Raw genomic sequence first — 15,655 nt, 5'->3', positions numbered from 1 at the left:
CCCCGGGACTTCTGTCTGATACGGATTTTGATCTGGGCAGAGGGTTGATGAAGAGGCTCTAATGAGCAGCCTTCTCATCTCATGTTCTCAAAGCTCTGCCCTGCTGCAAACCCACTGTGCGGACCACGAGAGAAAGTTCATTTTATAAAGTCGCAAATTAGATACAAACGACTTCGACACGCTGTCGTCATCACCACTCTGTCTTAAATGGAAACGATAAAGGACGATATCTGTCAATGTTAATTACAAGTCCTATTTACATAACATATAACACATGGTAGTGTCTATTATAATGATTGGTTATTTTTTTCGCAGTAAGTATTAACAGTACGGCATGCTTGGCACAGTTTGTATTTCTTTGTTTGCTGAAGCATTGTCCATTGAGCTGCAGTAATGGTGGCATTTGGAGGATGTCGTCTTATTTTTCAGCCTTTCCAAAATAAAAACAAAACTGAAGCAAAAGTCCAAGAAATTAATTTAACTGTGTGTTTCTTTGTTCAAACATAACCTGCAAATCGTTGGCATGTGTGGCTTACTAGTTTAGCCGACAACTTTAAGCAACTGAGTGTCACTTCCAAGGCCGACTACATTGTTTTGTGGGGTTACAGGTTACATGAAAAAAATCCCTGCTCACAACTCAACCACCCACCATGTAGTTGTACCACTGTTTAGAAGCCTTTGTCATTTCCATGTCTTATTATGGATAATTAAGGATGCTGACTTTTTACCTGGGAACTATTAGCTTCGTCTCAGTCTTTTAGCACAACATAATGTAGCCATTGATTGCATATTTAAGGACCCTTTTACACATTTCATGTTGTAAAATGAGCTGAGAACATTAAAAGGTCAACTGGAGACGTCATTTTCAACCAATTCATCGAGCTGATATAGCTGAATTAGGTAGCTAGAGCTACAGCTTATAAAATCCGACAGCCACGGTTGTCAATATCAACAGCTGCCGGCTAGCTTGACAGGTGTGATTGTAATTAAGATGGCATGGCTTCGCGAACGGTCAATTAAACAATCGATTCATCCAGCAGCCAGTGAATGCAACACTTTGCACACTCACACAGTTAGACTTTCCAAACTGTCCCAGTTGAGTCTGTGTTTCTGTCCTCAGAGCTGCATCTGGAACCACAAAATGTGTTAATGTAACGACATGGGAGTCAAGTTCCCCACAGATCACGAACCCTTTCAATTCACATCACGCTGCTCAGTTTACACAGAACCCATCGATTCCCGGCTTCCGTTCTCGTGGGAGATGGAGTTGCCTGAGGTGGTTTGTTTGAGAGATGGATGTCACAGACCGGATGAGGCAGCCAGGCGATGGTTGTCCAACAATTATGAGCTGAAACCTGCAGCTTTAGATGCGTATCACCTGACTTTGCTCCGTGCCAGTGGTGTTCATTACTACATAAACTAATTTAAAGTGGACAGGAGAAAGAGAAGGATTATATGGGAGCAAAATATAGTGGTGAGAGAACAGGACTTTCAACACACAGGAGCAGGAAACATGGAGTCGTGGCATGCATGAACACAACACCAGAGAAACAGACCACCAACAGTATGTCATTCTGCACCTCTGGTCGCTATGCTCACTAACCTTCCATCATTTCATCATTTGGTGTCTGGTAGGCGGAGGAAGGAGCGAGAGAATTGAGAGCAGCGAGTAGGCTGAGGCTCTGGCAGCAGACTGGGAGAACAGGGACTCCTGGGACTGCTGCCTGGAGATTAGTGGGGATAGTGATTGAAATTCACACAATCCACCCACTCTGCACTGCCAGACTATCAGCTACCCACTGGCTGTTAGTGTAACACAGTGCGGTATGCTAAGAACACCATTTGTATTCAGAGAAATGCTTTGGAAAAGGACTACCTCTGTGGAGTCATGTGCCACTAAGGTGATCTCCCACGTCTCGTATGGCTCGTCTACAGTTCTCTGAAACACCACTCCGGAATGTAATTACAACAAATGAGCATTAGTTCCTCCTCAGTCAGCACACCACAGGAGTCTCGCATAATTCCCATCAACAAATACTGCAAGGATGTGGCCTTTGATCTTCTCCCACATCCCCATGCGTTCACACTGGATTCTACATATTTTAAAGACTTACAAATTGATATTCAAATACTGTATATGGCAGCACTTACAGCTATATCGAGGGGTACTGAGTGCACTGTAAAACCACAACATTCAGTGACGTGCCAGTCTATCTAACACTAAACCTCTCTATCTCACTCACGCGCTCACACTCCCTCTTTCTGTCTCCCGTGTGAAAGGAAACCTTTGCAGTACCCTCCTCTGATTTATAAAAGAAACGTACTTGTGAATCCGACAGTCTGCTGTTGGGAAATAAGACGACTGCCAAACAGTTTGATGTAGTCCAATGAAAAGGTTCCAGTCTGCCACAATCAACCAACAAAATTACAACATCAATGTATCTATTTCAAGATTTGTGTGTGTGTGTGTGTGTGTGTGTGTGTGTGTGTGTGTGTGTGTGTTTCATGGGGAGAATGAACAGGAAAAAGAAAGGGTGTTTCAATAAAAGCACGAGAAAGGTTAGGAAAATGTGCAATTTATGTGTGTGTGTGTGTGTGACAGCGTATTTATTTATAGAGGCCCCTTGGGAGAAGAGTGTCATTACTGTGCTAAAGTAGAAACTGGTGGCGCTGTGTGCTAGATGTCACACTAAGGTGGCTTCATCACTCCTCGCAGGCTGGGCCTCATTAGGTTGGGCAACACCCTGTATAATATGAACAAGCACACCTCTTCTGCATTGTCCTTCTAAAACCCTTTGTGCAAACGCCATTACAACAAAAGACCACAATGTCTCTGTGGATAGTAGTTTTTTAAATGACCACAATGCCCCAGTTTCCTCTGTCAATTCATGCTGGGGTTCTTATTTTTCATACAAAATTCATCAAATAGCAAAGAGAAACATTCTCCATCTTCAGTTTTTATGCTTTCTGTCATTGTTGATTGCCTTGGTTTGAGTTATTCTGTTGCACATGAATTAAAGAGAGTAGGTGGACACGTTGATCCAGAAATGGACATGAACTCCCCATGACTGTTTCTCCCTGCTCTGGTCATGCCTAATGCAACAGGTGGTCCACACAGGTGAAAGGTGAGAGGTTCACAACAAAGTGAAGGAAAGATCTAATCTCCCTGTGCTGGATTAATCTGTGACGATCATTAAAGGTGGGGACACAAGGGAAACCTCTCTCCTCCCACTCAAACCAACCCCACTTCAAGAGCTGCACTCTTACCTTACCTCTTACCTTGCAGAGGCTTTCCCCAGAAACCAACAATCACAAGCTCTGTGTGGGGGCTTGATGGACTCAATCTCTTCATGCTGCAGAGGATCATTTTCGAAGTATATTTTGAATTGTGCACCAGTCACGCAACTGTATCGAAAGCTAATTTGTCTGTTGGTGAATGCACACACCTCGGTCTAAATGTGAGCTGTAAAATGAGAACAGCGGATGACGGGATTTAAGCAAAGCTCCCCTGTTTGCTTTTCGTTCTCACTCTATTTGCTAAAGAGCAGACGCTATTGAGACGTGTCTGGAGAACAATAGCTATTTCTCTCACCTATCTGCCTCTACTCCTGCTGACATCTTCACTCAGTCACGTAATCTGTGCAGACCTTAGATAAACCCATCGAACTTTAATAATTACTGCACAGTAAATGTGTCACCAGCTTCGTTCCAAATTCTGCAAGGCGATATGTTATAGCTGTAACCTGACGCTTTGTTTAATTTAGCCTACCATGGCAGACGTGCTGCTCCACAGGGAGAGACTGGTCTTGTGTTAATTGAACTCTGTTGTTGACTGTTCGTCCATGTAGCTTTCAGGTGTTGGGTTCTGTATCATTTCTGTATCATTTCATACTTACTGTTGCTCAGTCTGGCGGCCGCTGTGAGCGGCAGTTTCACCCGTGGATCTCCTGCCTTCGTAGAGAGGAGGGACTTCAAACACCACTACTATTTTAAATCCACGGAAACGTTGTCTGTTGGTTGTTTGAACGTCTACATGCTGTCTCGTAGTGGTGGTGTATTTGTAGAATCACTTTTTGTTGTGTGTATTGTTTGTAAAAACAACCATGCAGCTCAGGTACTACCATCATTTAAACACTTTCTTCGTCACTTTCTTTTAAAGAAGCACTTCTCTGCACACACAACAATACGCTAACGGACCTAAAAGGAAGAATCAGGCTGGTTTGAATATGTGCTAAACCCTCATCTTCTCCCATTTAAAATAGGAAGCCTACAGTAGATGGCCTTGATTCAAAAGATGCTCATCATAACCGTTCCAGTGAAACTGTGAATACAGTATATTTTTTTGGTATTTCCTTTCCCTGAGAATAAATCATGCTCAGTCATTCAGAAACAGTTTTTTTTTGGAGAAATTCTATGCAAGAGAGAAGCAATTTTCCTGGCAGGGAACTGCTTCACTATAACTTACATTACTTCAATCTCTACTTCAACCAGACTCTGCTACGCTTAAACAAGACTGAGCTTTCTCCTTTAACCGTCTCATATGACCAAAGGATGATTAAGGAGAAAAGACAAAAGGGTAGATGCAAGTACAGGAAAATCAGTTGAGCTCTGGGACTGTAGCCAAACAAAAGAACAAAGCTCTAAACTTCCTCAGATACAGCATGCTTCTTTACTATCTTTGACACTTAAGTGACCCTGGGATGAGGTGTACATGACAAAGGAAAATAATAAAAAATGCATGAGCCATCTTTTTGTTCTGCTATCCCCATTTGATGACATGCAGATTAAAGCACATGGAGCACTTGAGTTTGGGTAAAAAGCGAGGAGCGCAACATTAGAGAGCAGTGTCGTGTAAAGCAAAAAGCTAAGAGATGGATGTCATAGATTGAGGCTCGACAGAAAATAAATCTGCTGTCAGAAAATGCATTGTACTGACTACAGAATTTCATTGCATTGATCAGTCATGCCTGTCATTCCTGTACGGGGGGCTGAAACTGACCTTTTCGGTCTCAGCCTGCAGAGTGAGCGATGAAAACCTTGGTGTGGTCTGCAACTGTAGCTTAGGAAGTAGTTTTAGCACACATTTACTTTGGGTTCGAATGTCTAACTCTCTGGAAACTATTTTCCTCTGCGGGCGACCATGCGGCCACACAGCACTCTGTGTCTTCTCGTTCTCTCGCTGACAGGTCCACCTGAACAATGAATGAAGTTCTGCAGCAACGTAGTCATGTCTCCGTCTCCTTGCAATTGACCTCTCACCTTTTTAAAAGTTGCACCAATGTGTGCGGACTATAAGTCAGATAAGGCATTGTACTAAACATAAAGCATGGATTTTATAGGTCTGTCAAACAGAGATATGCAGTCGGAGTCTGTGTGTGTCAGTGTGTGCATGTGTAGCATACTGTGTTGCCCCAGCTGGTTTGCGCGATAAGCTCCCACCTCTCTCCATGAAAACTGCAGGGCAATGGACGGGCTACAGTAGCGTACCTCTTCCTGAATCCATATGGTCTGCAACTAGTCGAGGACACATCCGTACTATGATTGACTACGCATTGATATTTAATTTGTCATTTGTTATTTTGACCCTCTCAAATCACAATATGGCAAAAGCACATTTAAATCATGATATTCCGAATACTCTGAAAACAAGCCGAAACCAACTCGATAATTTAGAAATCCGAGATAGTAAGACTGAACCAGTAAAGTTCAATTCAAGGCACTTCAATTCCTTTATTTATTTGTATAGCCAAATATTACAGATCACAAATTAGCCTCAGAGGGCTTCACAATCTGCACAGCACACGACGTCCTCTGTCCTTGGAGCCTTGCATCAGAAAAGGTAAATGAAATCAAAACAAGGAGCTGAAAGATGCTAAAATGCAGTGGGGAACCACAGAGTCAGGCAATCATTTTTTGTGGATGAATCATCTGAAGTGACATAAACCAAGTTGTATCCATTGTTAATAGCAATATTGATAACAGTTGCATTATGAGTAAAACACAGGGCATGACAATTATGTTTAATTAGAGAGGGCGTCTTATTTAACATCAATATGTGCAAAATCATATTGCTATTTTCATTTGAAAACTTTATAACTCCACATTTGGTGATTTCCATATTATAACCTTAGATGGAGAATTTCTTGCTCTCATACAACCCTGAATCGTGTGCAACCCTCTCCATGCTTGGTGGTCGAACTCCAAAATGTAATCTTTTCAGGCATAGTTTCCCCTCCTACAATGTTGACTGTCTGTGAAGCAATGAAGAACCACACAGGGGAAATGAAACAATGTATAGCCAGTCTGGGCATTAGCTCATTTATGTAGTCACATAATTAGTCAAATGCTAAAGAGGTCCAGAGGGAGAAGACAGTATCTGGCAGGCAAAAGTGAGCCGTCTGTCCATGGTGGTAACACAGCACATCTACAAATGAAGGAGGCCATTAACAGACCATAAGAACATAATGTCCTCATTTGAAACATCATTCATTGATCATTTCTGAAGGAATGGAGGAGAAGTGCTGTTGTAAAACATCTTCTCCATCTATAGCACATGTATTCTGGAATCTAGATCCTCCTCTCTGCAGTTGGGCAGATATTCTCTATCGATTAGGAGCCACTGGGGCGGGACATGTTACTTCCTTATAGGGGAATTTCTATTCATGTGTTTCCACACACTGCTCAGACGGCATCAAAAGCATGTTTTAAATCAATAATGCTAATGTCAGTGTAGAATAGAGCTTCTTGGTTGCGACTGCACAATGAAGAACTTCATATGCAGCCCCAAAACAAAGAAATACAGTAATCATGACTTAAAGCTCAGCAGAAACTTTAAGTAGTCGATTTATTATTACTTTTTTCTGTGACTATTGTTGCTCAATACAACTCTCTGGTACATCCATGGATGTAGAGGGATCTGTCGGTCTGAGAGCTGACTTTAAAATGATAGAAAAATAATTTTCCATGAGTGTCATGGAATATGAGGATATAGCTATTATCTCTACGCATTCAGATCAATAGTTTTCAAAGTCTGGGACTGCGGAGCCTCATTATGATAACTAATGTAGCAACTAATGTAATATTCTTTCACTTCCAGTCACTGCGCCTCCGCTCCCCCCCCCCCCCCCCCCCCCCGTCCCCTTTGGGGAGGCCCACCTCTCACTTTGAAAACCTCTAACTTAGATGAATAAAACCAATATATTAATATACATTATTAGAATTCGTGCAATAATAAGAGCTTTAATGCTGTTACTTGGACTTGAATAATGAGGAGAGTACAATAGAAGAAAACAGAAACAGGGAGATAAGTTAAGTTTTAAGTTTATTGTCATATACATTTACGAAATTTGTCCTCTGCATTTAACCCATCCCTAGCTTATTGGGAGCAGTGGGCAGCTGAGAAGCGCCCGGGGAGCAGTTAGGGGTTCAGTGTCTTGCTCAGGGACACTTCGGCACAGGACACGTAGCAGCCAAGGATCGAACCGCCAACCCAGTGAGCCACGGCCACCACACCCCGAGATGAGGTGATAAGAGAGCAAATAAGAGACGGAGAGACTCTGATTACCTCCGACCGTTTGTGAAATATGTCCTTTCAAGCCTACTTGACGATACATTGCACTGCAGTCAGTCTGGCAGCTGGGATACTGTCTGCCATCGATTTGATTTATGACTATTCAAAACTCACCCAAGCACAATGGAAGTGTTGCCGTCACCGGGCAACAACCCTTGAAAACAACTTGTGCAATACACTCGGTTGGATAGCATGCATGCCTGGCTACTAGCATAAACACACACACACACACACACACACACAAATAGCCTACAATAAGAGAACAGTGGGGAGGAAAGGAGAGACAGAAACACACGGTCGCAGACAAGACTCTCAGCTCCGTTCATTTCGGAGCCGCTGCTGAAAATAACAACAGAGACCATAACATCATAGCGACTGCTGCGTCTCCTCCGGTCCCAACGCTGTGAGACAGCGCTGGAGGTTCGGACGAGTGACTGCACTCCGGCCTCATACAGAGCTGTCAGCAGGCAGTGGTCTCTGGGAAGTCACATGACTGAGTCCCTCTCTAATGGCTGGTCAGGGTGTGTCCCCACATTCAACCCAGCTTGCCTTACATCTTAAGGTGTTTGCCATCGATTTCCCCCTCCAGCCATTGCCAGGGTGCACAGAGTTCTCTTCACAAACAGCAAAGCAAAGTGCTTACAGGTGTCAAAAAGAGTTGAGATCCCAGGACCAGCCTTAAAAGAGGAATACATGGTAGGCCTGTAAATTAGGTTAAAGGGACACAAAGCGTAAAATTAAGAGTTAAAATATGAAATAGAATAATTATTTTAAAGCAAGTATGTATTACATAACAAATGTAAAGTGATTTTAACAAATGTCAACCTGATAATAATAATCATAGGTGTATCTGAGAAAGAGTGCAGTTTGTGTGAGTGTTTAAATTGAGGAAGTAAGCAGGGTGAGGGGAATGTGAAATCCTGAAGGGATGTGGAAATATCGGCCGTTGAGAAGAGAAGAAAAGAAAGAATAAGGAAAAAAAGCATAATAATGAGGAAGGATGAAATCAATGATTATTTTATAAGCAAGCGTGTGCTAAATAAAGCGATTAACAACTGTAACTGATTGTAACAACTGAGTTAGAAATGTGCGTGCGTGAGAAAAGAGGAAGTGAGCTGCATGCAGGCCCCAAAGGATGTGGAAATAACTGCTGCAGAGAGAGAAGAAGAGGAAATCTAATAATTATTTTAAAAGCAAGCGTGTGCTGAATAAAGCGATTAACAACTGTAACTGATTATAACAACTGTAACTGATTATAACAACTGTAACTGATTATAACAATTATAACAGTGATTAAGATAACCAATCTGAGTTAGAAATGTGTGTGTGTGAGCGAGAGGGGAAGTGAAGGAGCAGAGACGTTAGGATTGCAAAATCAGGCCTACGGGAGGCAAGGTGATTTCCACACGTCCACAACATAAGCACACACACATAATGACGAAGAATGGAGCAGGTGCCGAGTGAGAAAGGAGGGGGGTCAAGATAATCCAAAGGTGTTATAAAAGAAGTGACACGCTAACAGACGAGAGGATAACGTCGTGAGAGCCATTCGAGTGCTCCACCTGAGAGGACCCTGGACTTCGCTCAACAGACGCAGCGGTGGACTTCGTCTCTGCTCAAGAATGAAGAAAAGAAAGAAGGAGACGGCCCTTTGTGAACAAAGAATGAAGAAAAGAAAGAAGAAAGACGACAGAAGCAAGACCGAAAACCAAGCGAGAAGGACGATCCAACCAAGAGGGGAAATCCAAGTGAGAAGGAAGAAAGACGAGAAAAGACGAAAGAAGAAGACGGCCCTTCTGTGAGCAAAGATTGAAAGATGAAGAACCACCTATCCTCCCTGCTCAACTTTAACAAGATCAAAGATCGCTGAACAGACGTCGTTTGCCGAGCAGGCAGGAGTGAGGAGGGTCTGGCCAGACCCTCCTCACTCCTGACAACTCCAAAAAATAACTTTTCACCGCACCCAAAGCCAGCTCCAACCTCTAACCATGAGTATAACCAAAGAATTGAAAGTAAGAAATCATGTGTAGTATTATTATTTTATGTGAGCTGAAGCTTTGCCCTTGCTAAATATATTTTTGCAATAAATATCTAACCTGCATTTAAAGTAAAATTCTCAATTGCATTAATTTTGCTTACGTAGTAAATGTTCCTCATGATAGCAAAAAGTTAAATCTATGTATGTCTAACAACTGAGTTCTGAATGGTTATCCTAATATCCACTTAACAATCCCTTACGGCTTCATAAGTAATCCAAGCCGTTAAAACCAAACCTGGCAATTTACCAAGAACACGGATCCAAAAGAGGAAGCTACCATAACTGACGTGACCGGTAGGTGCGCCCGGGGCCAGGGTGGCCCCTCAGCCGAGTGCGTGGTTACTGGAGGAAGCAGGGGAGACGTCAGGAGTAACGGTAGTTAGCAGAGCCAGGCGAGCTCCTCGAAAAAACACCAGCTTGCCAATCTTTTAATAGAGAGCTGAGTCAATAAGTAGCCCCGTGTCGGGCCAAGGAAAACCCCCGGATCTAACACAGGGAAGTCAAATAGGCATATCTGATGTGTGGCAAGAAGTGCAGTTAACTGCCTCTAGTCATGGCTGTCTTTGGCTCACTGGGAAGTTTCCTTGCAATTAGTTCAAAAAGCCTCTTCGAAGGCACAAGAGCTAAGTGTCAGTTTTTATAGCTCGGTATCCTGTTCTGGACCAACGCTTCAGCGGGAATAGAGAACGCTGCGAGGCTGTTAGGAGACAAGAACTCAAATTCCCAGAGTGCAGAAGTGTCAAAAGTCTTTCAAGTGAAAGTCTGTAAAACTCAACAGGAAATTAATGAGAACTTCCTCCTTTTCTGTTTGTAAGTTAACATCAGGGTCAGTCAATTTACCAACTACTATATATTTATGAGCTTCGGAGTTTATTTTACAATATGGATTTTGAAACGCAGTAATTTGTGTTTTCAATATCTCACAGCACCCTCCATCTCATTCAACACCAGGAACAGAGTATCAATCCAATTTAGTTTGTTAGTGTTTTTAATTGTCTATGTTGCATCTCTTTGATATGTTGAATATTTTTGTTTTATTCTGTGTTAGCCTCCACATTAATTAAATGTAAATACAATCAGTAATGTGAAGAAAACAAATCACACAACATAACTGTTTATTTTCTCATCTTTCTAAGCTCTGAGATGTTGCTCATATACCTACAATGTTCAAATGAAACCAAAAGAGTTATAATATAATTCTAACTGATTCATACTGACTCCACAAAACAGAAGCTCATTTTGATGTACATTCTTGATGCCTTGACCGTGTGAGAGACGTGAGGTAAACTACGAGGCGTATTTCTTGGAATAATCTAGTAATAATTTATTCTAATTTTGTAATTCAATTTAAGACCTTCACCTGTGAAAGGTAATGATATTATACTGCGACATACCACTTTTGAAACTGCCTTCTCTTATATGGATACGTTCACACAAGTCTAAAGCACACGAAACCTGGTTTGAAATCTTATAACAGAATATTTGTGACTAAATAAGTATCAGTCAAAAGTTAAAGCTCAAAATATTTCATCCGATTTGATTGATTTTGATGAGTTGACTGACCACCTCAAAACTGTAATCACATGATTCACATTTTGCTAAATCCTGATTGGTGCGTCTCCTTTTCTCAACTGAGCCCCGCCCCTTTCAAAACTGATGAGACGAGCACACCGAACAGGCAGAAACCTCCTGTGAAAGAACCAAAACGGCTCTGACTGATGCAGAAAATGTTTGTGTTCATGTATACGACTCCATCACCGTAGTAAGCTGATTGAGAAAACCTTAGAGCTGCTGGCCTTTAAATACAGCCACTTTCAGATGCCAAACCCCTGAGAGTGTGATTTATAGGGCGGCTGTGATCCCTCCAAGACTGAGCTGCACCTCAGGGAGTATTAAACAACAGCGGCATGCTTAGACATGCTGTGTTACAAAGACTGGTCTCACTCACAACCCAGTTACCCTTTCCTCCCACTCGGCTACGCTAAAAATGACAGCACACACTGCAAGAGCTTATCTTTTTTAAATGAAATGATTACCTGCAAGTTTTCCCAGAGTTTCCAGGAGTACATATTGTTATGATGAATCATTTAGTGGGCAGACCCATGGTGGAAATGCAGACTCAAGTGGGTCTAAAACGGTTCAGTAACGCCTCAACAATCCCAAGCAGAAAGACAGACTATCAAATGCTGCACACATGCTGTCCTTCACCTCTGCTTTGACATGATAAACTGTCCGAGAGAGTGCTGGTGCCTATATGTGTATTTTTGGGGATGTTATAACTCCCAAAGGTTGATGATGAGGTGACATCTGGAGCTATATATATTCTGGATCACACCTTCTCTCTCCGGCACTAAGTCAAGCATTATTAATGTGCAATTAAAATTTCATTTCAGCACTGAAAAATAAATGAGGCAGAATATGTGTTTGGGAACAAGCTATTTCACCGACGCAACTCTTCAATTAAGCCTCAGAAATAAGACTGCATTTAATGGCTGTCATTTAACTTCAATGTGGCATTTAAAAAAACAGTTTTCTGTCTCATATGGGAAAAGTAAACCACGAGGGAATGGCCCTATTTGTCATTTCCCTTTCTTTTGTTCAAAAGTTGCTGCCCCTTAACTGTGCAGCACTTGTTTGTGTTTAGCTGATAGGAGTTCATGCGAGAACATTTTCCGAGGTAGGCCAAAAAGGTAAAATGATAGGGATGTATTTTCTTATGTCTGATAACAGGCCAATCTTCATCATTACATCTCTCACATTAATTATAATCTCTCCCCATCTTAATTATAATCTCTCCCCATCCCCGTAGACCAGGCCAAACCAACATAAAATGACAATTAATAGCTTCAGCTACATTCTTTGTCTTGGAGTTGTTTCATCGATAAATGTGTGGAAAATGTATTAACATTATGGTTTGACAGAAAGGACTTTCTTTTCCCATTTCCTTTTTCAGACTTTCCTTTCTTGTTAACTTAACACTGATTTCCTCTGATGCCAGGATGTCTGCCAGTCAACGTGAATCAATCCCATACAACTAACTGCACTCTCAATTATATTTTTGGGGAAAACGTATTTTCTCTGTTGCAGTTCAAACTGTTTTAAACATGGGGTTAACGTAAATTTGGACAAAAAACACGACATAACTACTTGGCTAGATTTTGTAATAAAAACATTATGGTTTGTCTTAAAATGACTGTGAAACTGAAACCAAACAAACTAAACAAAAGTACTTGGTCCACATGGTACAACAGTCTTCTTGGTGAAAGCCCTGTGTTTTTTGACCCATCCCCCACCCCAAACTCCTTCCTACGTGGACTACGCGGCTTCATTTGAAACGTATTTGTGATACATCACGAGAAAACGTAATACACAACAAAATACGTTCCCTCAAATGTAATTCACAATGTTTTGTTGTATGAGGACATCATTTTTAGGGGACAGGGCTGGCATTATTACCAAAGGACCTGGTGTTTGTCTGTGTGGAGAGAACCAAGGGGCCCTGACTATCATAAATGTAGCATGTCCTTCAGCAATGTGATTGCATATTTAAGAATTAAGAAATAATGAAAGCTTCAGTAATTAAAGGTCAGAGATAGATGAGCTGAATAAATTACGCAGCATCGCGATCGAAGAGGTGTTTGAAATGTCTTTGAGTAATGACTTGACCGTGATATCTTACATATTTCTGTGCAAACATAAGTTTAAACCAACGACACATGGTGAAAATATTCTAAATTGAATTTGAAAATAAAAGCTTGACACTGTCTGGTAAATGTAGAGTGATGGAAAAGAGCAACATCTCTAAATGTGCAGATTCCCCAAAGAGTTATTGTGTTGGTAAAATGCAATCGGGCAATTGCTTAAAACATTTGCGATTGAATATTGACCCAGTCACATCTTTCCGTCAGTCCACTTTAAAATGCTGTTAACATGATATGGCATCATTGATCCAGCAAAGTGAAGCACTCGCGTTCCTGGAGTGTGAGCTATGAGCCTGTTAATGAGCTGGATGAGTGAGTACTGGACTGGGGGTGGCTAATGAAGCTAAGAGGCGGTGATTGTGGAAAGGAGGTCTAAAAATATATATTCTGAGCAGGAGAGTCGCTTGCAGTCGTGATATGGATTAAAGACTTATTGTCATTCTTGTCATCCTCTCTGGCGTTGCCATTGAAAAATAAACATTCAATAACTACCCCAGGAGACCAGCAGGCAGGCAATACACGTCTCAGGAACAGCTATCTAACTGAAACCACTAAAGGGAGTCAATGAAGGCTGTCATGATTTCACCAGCAAAAAAGGCTTTTAATTAACTCACCAGTAAAAACAACACCTTTTCTTCTCAGGATAGTACACCTAGATAAGATTATTGATTTAAGTGGAGTAACAGTTTCCAAAGTTATACTGTTCTTCAATACACACTGATGAATAGGCAAAGATTTGCTGACAGCTTTGACCGTCACCTCTGAGTACAACATCTATTTCTCATTCTCCCTCTCTCATGAACTCCAGCTGCTCAAAGTGACAGATTAAAAGCACTGGATCGGATTTAACGAAAGTCAGACATCAGATCAAACCAGTCTCAAAGAGCCTCTGGATATTGAACTACATTTCTTATGTTCCCTCTTTTCTCATTTTGAAACTGTTTTTCTAAATTGACACCCTTTTCATGAGGACCAAACTCTACTCAGCAACCTTCCTTTCCCCTCTTGATAGATACATCTTCATTAAAAACTTAAGTAATATAGACCTGTTGGTTGAATGTCAACGCTATCCTCTCTCATGGTGGCTGTGTAGGACATTACCTTAGCAGCAAATGATGAGCTTGGTTTCTCCAAGAGGTCCCAGAGCTTCTTCCTCTTCTCGGAAAAACATGTGGTTGTAAACTCCTCTCCGACCGTCTCTCTCATATTCTCGGCCTCTCTCTTCAGCTCCTCGTTCATCTGCTCCTTTTTCTGGTGGTACCTGGCCTGGCAGCAGGACTCCAGGTAGATCTCGTCGATGCCCCAGAAGTCCAGTTCTTGACTGAACGAGAGGGCGCACAGTTCTTCCATCATGTGCAACTTCCCGGTGCGGTAGAAGTTCAGAATGGAGGTGAAAGCGCCGGGGTGTCTGTCGAAAAAGTACTCGCTGTCATCCAGGCTGTAGTCGTCGCATACCTCCATGATAGAGTCGTGGGTGTTGCAGTCCCTCAGTTTGCCCAGTCTTGTGCGGGGCAGCCTGTCCAGCGTTCTCCACAGGACTTCGTGGAGAAGGCCCCCGACGTTGAGTCTCACTCGGCAGGTGTGGGCCTTGCTGCGGATGATGTCCACGGTATCCGGTGGCAGAAAGGTGGCCGACGGAGGCTCCGTTTTGATCATCTTCACTCAAGTCACTCAAGTCTCTCTTTCTCTTGAAAAGACTGGAAGATAAAATCCAGCAGATTAAGGAGACATGGTCCTGTAGATGACCACATCAGGGTCCCCCTCGTTTCTTCTTGTGGCTGTAATACAAACAAATTAAAAATTTGAAACGCTGTTGAACAGCCAGTGCCAGTGTCCTACAGTAGCAATGTCAGGTGGTTTATCCACTCATCAGAGAACCAAATAGATATAATCAGCTTTGAGAGGCACAGCCGCTTTGCTTGCTGACAAGGGTGGCGGTGGGGGGTTGAGATAAACTGGACTCTACTTGTGGGCGCTGTCCGGTGCTGAAACGCCTGTCTGTCACTCTGCAGACCCTGTCTGTCGCTGTCCGCGGACTGTGGTACTGAAACGTCTCAGCTCGGTATGGGACAGCGATCAATCCCGATTCAAAGGCGGAGCAGTCGAGAAGTACTCACGTGAATGTGTTGTTATTATAATGACTTCATGTTAAGATGGACGGATACTAAAACAATTATCAACTTGATTTACAGCCCATATAACATTATATCCACCCGTGGGAGTCTGTACTCGAGTTTCAATTGACAAACAATTAGAGCAGTTCTTAAAGTTAGAGGGGCAAAACTGATATAACAGCTACATTTTTTTCGCGAACATTAGAGTCATGCAAAACAACTGCATTTTCGG

The 15,655-nt window shown here is 42.2% G+C and overlaps 1 protein-coding gene across 1 annotated transcript in view; it reads right to left on the bottom strand.

The window, feature by feature from the left end:
- The window catches only part of LOC306775621 (potassium voltage-gated channel subfamily B member 1-like), a gene marked incomplete at both ends in the record, with an annotated part of 28,122 nt that extends 13,157 nt beyond the window's left edge, over positions 1 to 14,965 (bottom strand). Inside the window, one exon of the mRNA XM_079266080.1 lies at positions 14,411 to 14,965. Within this exon, the coding sequence (XP_079122206.1) occupies positions 14,411 to 14,965 (555 nt within the window). The remainder of the gene's footprint in view (positions 1 to 14,410) is intronic.
- Between the last annotated feature and the right edge of the window lie 690 nt (positions 14,966 to 15,655).

Source organism: Melanostigma gelatinosum, assembly GCF_949748355.1.
Source record: "Melanostigma gelatinosum genome assembly, chromosome: 3".
Lineage (NCBI taxonomy): Eukaryota > Metazoa > Chordata > Actinopteri > Perciformes > Zoarcidae > Melanostigma > Melanostigma gelatinosum.
This window is presented reverse-complemented; position numbering and strand designations above follow the sequence as displayed.